The 12738-nt window shown below is 40.2% G+C and overlaps 1 protein-coding gene across 1 annotated transcript in view; it reads right to left on the bottom strand.

The window, feature by feature from the left end:
- CD164 (CD164 molecule) overlaps positions 1 to 12738 on the bottom strand; it is a 67584-nt gene continuing 54846 nt past the window's right edge. Inside the window, exon 7 of the mRNA XM_077487142.1 lies at positions 1 to 5535. Coding sequence (XP_077343268.1) covers positions 5378 to 5535 — 158 coding nt within the window. The 3' untranslated portion in view covers positions 1 to 5377. The remainder of the gene's footprint in view (positions 5536 to 12738) is intronic.

Here is a 12738-nt window from a genome sequence, read left to right as displayed (position 1 = left end):
TATTTAGAACAAAGTCAATTTTATTTGCAGTTATCCAGCTGATAGTATTAGAAGGATGTTGATATTCTTGAAGGCATTTGTATCTGTAAGAGCTAAAATGAATGAAAAAGATTCTCAAAAAGCTCATCACAGCTTTATTAATTACACAATGATCATGCTGGTATACCTCTACAAGATTTACATTGTAATATGGTTGGATCGCTTTGGCATTATAAGTTCTATTAGGCGTTTCTGAAAATTTAGGTCAAGTTACATTGCCTGTTGCTTAAAGTGTAGGTAAAACCTAAAAGTTATTTTAAAGTATATTTGTCATCATGTCCCACTTTATATACTTTCATTAATCAAATTTTTTTTAACCAGTAGCACACAGTTTCTTACCAGGAGATTCTGCTAATACCTTCTTGTTGGAGGCCTGAAAACACCAATTGCCTCTCAACTAGCAGCACCACTGTCAGCCTACCGTGCATACTTTGGAAGGTCTTGGGTTGCTTATGGGGAGGCCAAACTAAGAGGCTCTGATGGTAGGCAGGCAAAGCTGCTGCTGTGTGGCAGTAGCAGACAAGATTTGCACAAGAAAACTACACAGTGAAACTTTATGCCAAATATACCCAAAGTAGAGATTTTAAATAGACTTTCCATATTTGTTACAAAACGGATTTTAATAGACTATATGCAGTATTTAAAAGGTTGTCAAATCAAAGGGGCATTAACAAAAAAATAAAGGGTTGCATACTGTTCAATGGCAATACACAGCAAAAAGTCCTTAAATTCTGACTGCTGGCCCTGTTTAGCTCAATGCATGGAGGTTAGCACAATGGAAGTCAGCTTGAGTCAACCCTGCACATTACAGTAGCCATGTGCAAAAATATCTTATTGTGCTAGCTTACACCCAGAGGTTACAGCGGCTGGTCCTAAATTCTACCAAAACACTAGCATCAAGTGATAAAGAATTCAATCATGTACTATTTGTGAGCAGCACATAAATTAGAATTTCCACAAAACAAAAAAAACACAAAAAAAAAAAACAAAAACCAACACACACATCACCCTGAATCAAAGAAAATATCCACATGACGTTATGTCAATGCTTAATTTGGTCACCCGATTTTATTTGTCATGCCAAGCACAGTGAAGACTGACGGCATGAAAATTCCCAGTACATCGGTCTGGGATTGATCTTCTTATGAAAGCAAGATTTCTAAAGGCAATGAAGTAGTGTTGCTGTAGCCAGCTTGTTTACCAGCATTACAACCATTACAGAAACAGTGCCATGTTGGTTTCTTGTGCTGGAAGTTCTCAGAGAAAGGCTTTTGGCACCAAAAACAAGTTAAAATAGCTTTTTCCCCACTATCTGACCTCTAGCCTCAATTTTAACCCTAATCTAACCTCAACACGTATCTGTACCAACACCTAGCCCTATCCCCTAAATGTAACCCTTAACCTATCCTATTAAAAACAAATTTAACCCTTAACTCCCTTCCTCCTCTTAACCCAAACACTTACACTTCCTTTACTAGCAAAATACATTTTTAGTACTAAGGGTTTGTTCACACCAGCAGCCACATTACATTAAGGATGCTGTGGTGCACTGTTAAAGGGAGCAATACAGATTGGTTTTAAATGATGCATCACGCGGTTTATTTATTTTTTCAACTTCATTAACGTGCCACAAAATGTCATGCACCACAGCATGTTGTGATGCAGCTTAAGGCTTTCGCAATACATTGAAATAAAAACAAAAAAGTGGATCATGTCCTACTTTTGTTCAGTGCACCCCTCTGCAGCACAGTGGTGTGTACTGCCCTCATAAGACTCAAGGCAGGTTGCCTTGCCTACACAATGAGACTGCTTTACGGTGTAGATCAATGCACGTTATAAGATTTAACAAATTAGAAATGGTATAGTGCTTTAAGAAGACCAATTCTACAGTAAGTTTCAATATTTAGATTATGTTGCTTTTCAATACCTTTAATCAGCATGTAGTATACCCACTGTTGCGATGCTCAATACAACTATACATTGGGGTTTATTTACTTAAACCGGAGTGCACAAAATATGGTACAGCTGTGCATGGTAGCCAATCAGCTTCTAACTTCAGCTTGAGCAATTAGGCTTTGACAAAAACCCCATAGTTTAAGCCCTGGTTCACACTGGAGCTTTTTGACATGCGATTTGACGTGTCAAATGGTGGCACTGTTCTAATCTGTGCGACACTGCAACTGCAGCGCTGCACCAATTTCAAAAAGTGGTTTCTGTACTACTTTTTGTGATTTCGGGCTGTGATTTACATTGAATTCTGTGCAGAAACCTGCACAGATGTTTCTGAACTCATGTCCGAAATTGGGACTGACATGCGTGTGAAACTGGGCTGAAACCTAAAAAAATTAAAAATATTTTAAGATAAAATTTACACGTAACCTATCAACCCCATTCGAATCCTAACCCAAAGAATTAAAACTAATTGTTAACTTCTATCCTCCAATTTAAACCCCCTAAACCTTAACTCATTAGCAGTAATTGAGCTCATTAAAGTTGCCATTTTCTCACAGCTATTTGGCTCCAAAAAGCACCCTCTAGCACCAAGATCTACCAAACATTTTTCAATTTCTCATTAATTTAGAATCTAACATTTTTAACAGGGTTTCTGTGGGGTAGAACCTATACAATTACGGAGTTATCTCCCACCGCAAGGTTATATATCCCTATATTTCAAATGACTCAGACGTACTCAATAGTTTACATATCATGGTAGAAGGTATAAAAGACTTACAATAAAGTATGGCATCACATGCAGTTTTTCAGAAACAGGAAGAGAGCCACTACAAGTGGGACACATAAAAGAAAGACTTGTATGCACAAGTAAAGCCCAGATAGAGCTTGTTTTGCAATAAACACAAGGAAACAATTGCAATTGTCAGCTTCTCTAAAGTTCATTAGACAGACCAATCACTATGCAGATTACAGGAACAGTTCATAAGCAAGCGATTACATAATGCCCTAGAGCAACGCTTGGTTCATGCAGCACAAGTCTATAAAATGTCATGTGCACTTGGGTACAGCATAGAATTCTTAAGGCAATGCTCTTTAATCATTAGTCTTTTTCACCATTGGAAGTGTAGCTGTAATTAGAGAAATCCATTTCCCCTTGACACACCAAAAAGAGATGGAACAAAGTCTTTAAAAAACGCCAGTACTAGCATTTAGGAGCATTTTGCAGCATTTAGCCTTTTTCTGCCACAGAACCGATCTCAAAAAACACATAACAGGAGGGTTTTTTTTCTGCCTCTAAACGCCAAGCTTAAAATGGAAGTTCACCCTAAAACTAAAATCTCTAAATCTACTTGCATCCACAATCTAAGACTAATCTATCTAACCCTGTAAAGCAAAAATTGCTATACAGACCTTTTCTGAAGCCGATCCAATCCGGTCTCCAGTAGTGGAAGCTGTGTGCAGGAGACGGACGACAATGGCTGGAAAATGCTTGGGAAGTGACGTCACCCATAGAGTTACAATTGGGCTTCCGTTGTCGGCTGCCTCTTCTGCAAGATCCCACACAGAGAAGCCGCTGTGGAGAGCTCAGCGTGGGACCGAACTTCAAGAAAAGGTATGTATAGCAAATTCCTCTTTACAGGTCTAGATAGATTAGTCTTAGATTGTGAAGTAGATTTAGAGATTTTAGTTAGCCTGAACACCTACTTTAAAATATACCTCTAAAAACATACTAATGTGCATGGAGACATAAGATAATATTTGTTTATTCTACAGCAAAAACGCTAAACTCTTCAAAGAGCAGCATTTTTTTTTAAGCCAGTGTGCATGGACCTGAAGATTAAATCCACACATAGAAGATGCAGTAATCTTCCATATGAACAGATACCCATCACTATTGTGTAAGAAGCACATGTATTCCACATCAGACCTACTAAGGCACTAAGCGAGCACACACACACACAGAAGTGGCGCATTTTATTACATAGAAATCTGCCAACATGTATGGCTGGATAAATGAAACCACAAACTGGTGGACAGTCATCCAGCATGTTTAACAAGGAAATGCTGTGTCTGCCATCGACATCCTCATTTCTATTACTTGTGTTCTGGAGTTGTCTACTGCCAAGTCTGCCAACTCAAATAAGGACCCGCCTTTTGCACATCATTTTATATAAATAGACCAATTGTGGGGCACAGGTGCTGGCCCCCTTACTTTAAATATTATTAGTAAGCTAAACTGTGTTAACAGCATTGCTGTAAGTGCACATCATTGATGAACTAGTCTATGGAAATATGTTATCCTATAATATACCGTATTTTTAAACTAGAAGTCTTGGCACTGTACCAAAAACGGCAAAGAATACAAAAGAGAAGGCGTTTCAATAAAAGCCTGCTCCAGCTATTGCTACACCTACAAACTAGTTAGATCACATATTAGATTTTCATATTTAAACCCTAAACACTCACTATTGAAAAGACAACCAAGAGATAACGGAGGGGCTCTAAATGAATTCACAATGTGCAAGTTGAATATGCTCCTTTATTTGAAATTCTCCAAATGCAGGAACATATCCTCTATTTTTGGTTTAACCATTCCATTGAGGGAATACCATCCAATCAATTGTTTTGCAGTTCACTTGAATCCCGTAGTCATCAGAGGGTGAAGAATAAGCACACTGTAGAGGTGATGATTTATTTAATTTGGGTATACTCAGAATAGAAAAAAAAAAAAGTTCATAAAAAATATAATTACTAGGAAAATCAAAGCAATGGTAAATAATGGGTTATACTTTCAGTATGTCTGTAAGGCACAAATCTTCTAAATTTCACCTTCACTTAGAAATAAGGTGCTTTAAACTATAAGAAATAGTTTGCTTTGGAAATCAACAACTAATTTCCATTTTATAATCAACTTCCGGTAAAAGTCACATTATTAGAATTTAAAGGGAAAATAAAAATATACTTCAACTAACCCATATTGGTATGTACTAGCTAGAGACTATACTGCCTCTTACATCACTCACCTAATGCTCATGTACTGTATCACATTCTCCAGAATTTTTACGCTAATGTAGATGTCCCTATTGTACTTCATAGATTTACTCATGGCAATATTTCTTACCCTCCAATACAGTATTATAAAAATAATAATAATAATCATAAAGCAGTTTTAGATATTCTAGGAAGCAAATGTGATTGAAGCATGCAGTTCACAGCATTGCAGAGTTGTACTAAATTTCTTCTTGACGGTGAGGTCACAAACATGGTTCAGTTTAATTTGCAGAGATAAAAAAAAGGCCTCTTTTTTTCAACAGGTCCATGAGAAATCTTCAAGTTTAACATTTGGTTAGAGCGATGTTGGTCAGCAGTTCAAAGCGAGAGGGTTTTAAAGGGTGTGGTAATTCCTGTCTTTGGCTTTGCAGAACTTGTACAAGAAGAATACAACTGCTTGGATACCCAAAACGAGGACTATTCCACCAATGAAGCTAGCAGCATCAAAGGTGTTCTTTTTTGAAGGGGATGATGTCGGCACAATTGCAGTGGCTGCAGAAGCAAAGAAAAAAAAAAAAAAGAAGAAGAAGAAGGTGTTAGAAACTGCAGCTGCCATACTTTTTAACATGGGTAAAACAAAAAAACAAACAAAAAAAAAAAACAAACAAAACACATCAACCACCACACACATATATCATGGATGTCCATACGGTGGAGCATCTTGTCCCTGCAGTAACCATCACTGGTGGGCAACCAGCTGCAGATTGATATATTTACATTTTTTATAAAAAAAAAAAAAAAATAGAAAATTATTAATTTTGTGCCATTATGAAATAGCACAGAGTTGACTTTGAGCCTTCTTTGAGGGGTATAGGGAGAGCAATAAAGTGGCCACAATGCTAGCAAACTTGAAAAAAAAAAAAAAAAAAAAAGTAAAAGTAAAAGGGGCACCAAGTTATGTGCCAAGAATAACATCAGTAATATGTACAAGGCAGCCCTATTTACAAGTTCATGTTTTGCTCAATTCTTACAAAAATCTGAGAGTGAAGGAGAAACAAGAAAATATTTTTTATTTCAGCAAATCGATTTTTTAACAAAGGCAATGCTGAAGGGTGCCGGGTCAGCATCTCGGCTATATATGAAAAGCCACACAAGTGCCTATTTCTGAATTAGCATGCTAACACTTTTTTTGGGGGAGAAACTACAGCATTTTTGAAAAGTTTTACTGTACAATTTACTCTGCTGTATATCTGCATTGTTAAAAGCAAACTCAAAAAAACCCTCTTAGGCTTCAGGTACATTAGCAGCTCCAAAACTTGAGGACCTTTTAGCGTTTTTTTGCCAAAGCTCCTGAACTCAACTTCATAAAAGCCTGTGTGTCCATGTACACAGGGTTGATTTTCTATAAACTGAAGAGTGCAAAATATGGTTCAGTTCTACATAGAAACCAGCCAGCTTTCATTTTTGTCAAAGCTTAACCACTTTCAGACCGGACCAATTTGCTGGTCAAAGACCAGACCACTTTTTGCGATTCGGCACTGCGTCGCTTTAACTGACAATTGCGCAGTCGTGCGACGTGGCTCCCAAACAAAATTGACATCCTTTTTTTCCCACAAATAGAGCTTTCTTTTGGTGGTATTTGATCACCCCTGCGGTTTTTATTTTTTGCGCTATAAACAAAAATAGAGCGACAATTTTGAAAAAAAAACACATTATTTTTTACTTTTTGTTATAATAAATATCCCCCAAAAATATATAAAAAAACATTTTTTTCCCTCAGTTTAGGCCGATACGTATTCTTCTACATATTTTTGGTAAAAAAAAAAAATCGCAATAAGCGATTATTAATTGGTTTGCGCAAAAGTTATAGCGTTTACAAAATAGGGATAGTTTTATAGCATTTTTATTAATAATTTTTTATTATTTTTTTTTTTACTAGTAATGGCGGCGATCTGCGATTTTTATTGTGACTGCGACATTGTGGGGGACCCATCGGACATTTTTGTCACATTTTTGGGACCATTGTCATTTATACAGTAATCACTGCTATATAAATGCAGTGATTCCTGTGTAAATGACACTGGCAGTGAAAGGGTTAACCAGTGGGTGGCAGTGTAGGGGTTAAGTGTTCCTAGGTGTGTGTTACTAACTGTGGGGGGTTGGGCTTTCATTTAGTGAACACTGATCTCTGCTCCAATCACATGGAGCAGAGATCAGCGTCACTAGTTGCTAGGCAGAATGGAAAAATGTTGTTTATACAGCATTTCCTCCATTCGGCCGCTCCGTGAGACGATCGCGGGGATGCCCGCGGCGATCGAGTCCGCGGGTCACGGGGGTCCCGACCAGCGCGGGAGCGCGCCGCCGGCGGCACTCTCCCGATGGCAGGGCGGCATCGAATATTGGACGTACCTGTACGTCTGCCCGTGCCATTCTGTCGACGTACATCGTCGTGCGCTGGTCGGGAAGTGGTTAAACAAGCTGACGTTAGAAGCCGATCGGCTACCATGCACAGCTGCACCAGATTTTACACTCTCCAGGTTTAGTAAATCCACTCCATAGGCTTTTAGGATTGTTTAGAAGCTGCTGCAGTTAGGGGATGTTTAACATCCCTCTCCTGAATGCAGAAGAACTACGTTCATGATAGGAAAGTTTTGACCGCCAACTGCATTTTGCAATTTTCCACGTCCAAGGGTCATATTGGGTTATGTGTACATGAAGCCTTAGACATGAACGGAACCAAGAAGAGAAAGACTAGAGAAACAGCAGAAAAGGATCGAGCAGTCATCATATCCCAGTGCTTCTGATGTTGGCTTCGCATTGCAAATACTGCCTTCCTGAAGCTTATTCACACCCTCCATGTATGTAAAAGCTCCAGTCATGTCCAGACTTTACCTGAGGCTGGATATATTAAAAGCGTTATTAAACCCAAAACAAATATAATCTAATATATTGTAGCTAGATACGACGACTGCTATAGTTTTTTGAAACCACTTCTGGACTGCCACGCGCCACTGTATGCCCTCACCATGAGGACTGATATTGCGTTATGGCAGCAGCTAGGTGCCATAACCCCGGTATCGCAATGTTTGGCCGGTGGTCTGGTACAAGATAAAAAAGTGGTCTCTGTGGCAGATTTGCCACGACATCACTTTTAAATTGGTGATGGGAGAGGCGCCCCCCTTCCAACCGCTTATCGGAGCCGTCGGCAGTTGAAGATTGGATTCTTCCAGTGGCTGTGCATGGAGACGAGTGAGGGGAAGATGGCCCCCACCCGTCTCCATGACACTGCAGGGCGGAAGCAACGTCAAAATGTCACTTCCGCCCATAACTCTTAAAGGGCCATTTTATTTTTTTTAAATGATCCTAGAGAATAAAATGGCGGTCATTGCAATACTTTCTGTCCCACCGTATTTGCACAGCGGTCTTACAAGCGCACTTTATGGAAAATATAAATACACTTTTTTAATTAAAAAAACAGTAAAGTTAAGCCAAGTTATTTATTTATTTTAATTGTGAAAGATAATGTTACATCGAATAAATTGATACCAAACATGTCACGCTTCAAAATTGCGCCCGCTTGTAGAACGGCGACAAATTTTTACCCTTAAAAATCTCCATAAGCCATCTTCCCCTCACTCGTCTCCATGCACGCCAAATGACCAGATGCGATCCGCCGCTTACCGGAGCCGTCAGCAGCAACGGAGGGCACCGGATCGCGGAGGGGGGCCCCCTCTCCCGCAACCGATAAAAGTTATCTTGCGCTGAATCCGCTGCAGAGACCACATTTATCTTGTAGCAGGCCACCCACAGAAGAAAAGGATACCAGAGCTATGGCAGCTAGTTGCTGCCATAGCAACGATATCCTCCTTCAAACAGCCAGTGGCTGTAAGTGGCTAAGCTATTTTACGTGGCGATCTGGCCAGTATCACTGTCATGTATTAGAGTGCCTACACTCTGAATGGAGCACAGGGGGCACCTTACATTGTCATTCTAGGGGGAGAGGAGTATTAGATGGACTAGCAGATTTAGATACACAAACAAATTGAAGCAAAAGTCCAGCTAACACTTGTATAAGCAGTTACAGAAAACAGTTTTGTTTCCATTTTATGATAAAGGTTTTACATAAATAAGAGCTGACCTGTATAAGCAGCCCTGTCAGTGGTAAATGGTTTGTCTCAACCCCAATTGCTACATCTGCAGAAGAGTTCGCTCTGTTTAAAAACAGCAGACTTTGTCAGGATCAACAGATGGAATAAACCCGGTTCCCGACTGGCACACGCCGATGTACGTTGGCATAATGGCACGGCTGGGCAAATGGGCGTACCTCTGTACATCCCTTTAAATTTGCCGCCGTGCCATCGTGTGTGCGCCGGCTGGGACCTCCGCAAGTCGGGTAGCGGGTCGTACAGACTCGATCGCCCCAGGGATACCCGTGATCGCCTCACGGAGTGGAAGAACAGGGAGATGCTAATGTAAACAAGCATCTCCCCGTTCTGCCTTGTGACAGTGTCACTGTTCTCTGCTCCCTGTGATCGGGAGCAGAGATCAGCGACGTGTCACATGTAGCCACGCCCCCCCCCCCCCCAGTTAGAATCACTCCCCAGGACATACTTAAGCCTTACACTGCCCCCTAGTGGTTAACCCCTTCACTGCCAGTGTTTACACAGGAACCAGGAATCAGTGCATTTGTATAGCACCGATTGCTGTATAAATGACAATGGTCAAAAAAATGGGGAAGGGAGGTACAAGCTGGGGAGCACAAATTGCAAGGCACCCACCGCAGGCAACTCTGAATATAAGACGCACACAGGGCAAGCCAAGCTATACAGTAATAATGCCTGTACTGGTTAGGATGGTATTGTATTGGGAGGTGCGAGAACTGTTTGACTATGCCCCTTGTGGGTTTTATTGTACTTGTATTTTCTGGCAGGAGTAGATGCTTGAGATGTGAGCTGTAAAATATATTTGTATGCTTTGTTATCTAATAAACATCTTTGATAAAAAAAAAAAAAAAAAACACAATGGTCCCAAAAATTCATCACAAATGTCTGATGTGTCCGCCATAGTGTCGCATTCATGATAAAAATGGCTGATCGCCGCTATTACCAGAAAAAAAGAGAAGAAGAAGGAGAAGAAGGAAAAGAAAAATGCCATAAAACTATCCCCTATTTTTAAAAAGCTATAACTTTTGCGCAAACCAAAAGCTTATTGCAATTTTTTTTACCAAAAATATGTAGAATACGTATCGGCTTAAACTGAGGAAAAACTTAATATATTTTTGGGGGATTTTATAGCAAAATGTAAAAAAAGAATGCGTTTTAAAAAAAAAAAAAATGTACGCTCTTTTTAAGTTTCTAGCGCAAAAAAATAAACACCGCAGGGGTGATCAAAAAGCTCTATTTGTGGGGGGGGGGCGCATTCATTTTGTTTGGGAGCCACGGCTCATGGCCGTGCAATTGTCAGCTAAAGTAAAAAAAAAAAAAAAGCCTAAAAAAAACGAATGTAGTGATCACATCTAAGAATTGGTAAGCTACAGTATAATAAATAGGTTTCCTTTTGGGTTTAATACTACTTTAAAGATCATGCAGTCTCTTGTTATTTTTTATCCCTTAGACCAGGGATGTCAAACCTGTGGCCTCAGACGGCCCAACACAAAATTGTAAACTTAAAAGAACTACCGTATTTGCCGGTGTATAAGGCGACCCGGCATATAAAACGACCCCCTAATCTTACAGGACAAAAACGCTTTTAAAACTGTACTTACCGTATAAGACAACCTGGCTTTCGAGGCTTCCGAGGCTTCATATTTCTTCCTTCTTCCTGCATTTGCTGGAGCCAATCACGGCGAGCGATGTATTCTATTAATGAATACAAAGCCTGCTTGGATTGGCAGAGGCCGTAACATCATCAGCCCACGCCGCTCTGACTCTCCAAGCCAATCAGAGCAGGCTACAGAGTAGCCTGCTCGGATTGGCAGAGGTCGTTACTCCAATCCGAGCAGGCTTTGTATTCATTTGAATACATCGCTCATCAGGATTGGCTCAGCGGTATATACTGTATGTAGCCGAAGCTACATACAGTATTACCGAACACCCAGCCGGCATCCGAGGGGCTGACCCGGCGTATAAGACGACCCCTGCTTTTTGGCCAATTTTTTTACATGCAAAAGGTCGTCTGATACGCCGGAAAATATGGTACTCAAACTTTCCAAAGACTTTACATAATTTGTTTGGGCCAAGCTGGTCCATACGAACAACGTCCCTCACTAACCTGCTAGGCCACTGGATGTGCTGTATACACTGTGTGTAACAAAGGCTACATACAGCATGCGGACACTTCCTGTATCATACCCGGAATACAGAAGAGACTAACACAGTGGCACTCTGCCACTCAGAGCAAGTAATGCATTCTAGCAATGCATACAAAGCTTCCTCTGAGTCAGAGGTTGTGACATCAGCCCGCCTCTGACTCAGCCAGAGAAAGCTTTGTATACATTGCTTGCACCGAGTGCCACTGCGGTAGACACCCCTGTGTTCCGAGTATGAGACACAAAGCCTTGGCTTGCACCCAGAACATCGTTCGGTATACTGTATGGAGCCTCAGCTATTTAGTTCAGTTTGTACTGCACATCCAGCGGCCTCACCTTAGTGAGGGACATAGTATGTTTTGGGCCAAGCTGTGGAAAAATGGAATCTAAAGATCTTGATTTATTATTTTTGAATATTTTGCATAAATGCATTTACACTTAGTGTACACGTGGCCAAAGAAAAATTTGACAGGGTCTCTTCACTGGACTTGTAGAAATGATCATCCCAAAGAAAAATCTCCCACCTTAATCATGTCATCAGTTTTCAGCAGCACCTACAGTGCCTTGAAAAAGTATTCACACCCCTTCGAAAATTTTCCACATTTTGGTCATGTTACAACCAAAAACATAAATGGATTTTATTTGATAGACCAACACAAAGTAGCCCATAATTGTGAAGTGGAAGGAAATGATAAAGGTTTTTTAAAATCTTTTACAAATAAATATGTGAAAAGTGTGGTATGCATTTGTATTCACCCCCCCGCCCCCCCACGTCAATTTGTAGAACCACCTTTCTCTGCAATTACAGTTGCGAATCTTTCTGGGGATGTCTCTACCAGCTTTGCACATCTATAGATTGACGGTTTGCCCATTCTTCTTTGCAAAATAGCTCAAGCTCTGTCAGATTGGATGGAGAGCGACTGAACAGCAATTTTCAAGTCTTGCCACAGATTCTCAATGGGATTTAGATCTGGACTTTGACTGGGCCATTCTAACACATGGATATGCTTTGATCTAAACCACTGCATTGTAGCTCTGGCTGCATGTTTAGGGTTGTTGTCCTGCTGGAAGGTGAACCTCTGCCCCAGTCTGAAGTCTTTTGTAGACTCTAACAGGTTTTCTTCTAAGATTGCCCTGTATTTGGCTCCATCCATCTTCCCGTCAACTCTAACCACAAATTTACGTTTTTGGCTGTAACATGACAAAGCGTGAAAAATTTCAAGGAGGTATGAACAGTTTTTCAAAGCAATGTTTGTGAGCAACTATTTTTCAAAAGGTGAAGCACACGAAGGGCAAAATTAGAACAAAAAAATATCTTATAAGCACCTTGAGAATTGCTACTACATCCAGCCAACCAGATATTGATGTGTTCGTTTATCAAATACAGCGTCAAATATGACACTTGTTTTATATTCCCCTCTTTTACTTTTTTAATAAAAAAATATTAC

Source organism: Lithobates pipiens, unplaced genomic scaffold (genome assembly GCF_037356315.1).
Source record: "Lithobates pipiens isolate NorthernLeopardFrog02 unplaced genomic scaffold, aLitPip1_a1.2 Scaffold_18, whole genome shotgun sequence".
Classification (NCBI taxonomy): Eukaryota; Metazoa; Chordata; class Amphibia; order Anura; family Ranidae; genus Lithobates; species Lithobates pipiens.
The sequence above is the reverse complement of the archived record's forward strand: the minus strand, read 5'-3'. Positions and strand labels throughout refer to the sequence as shown.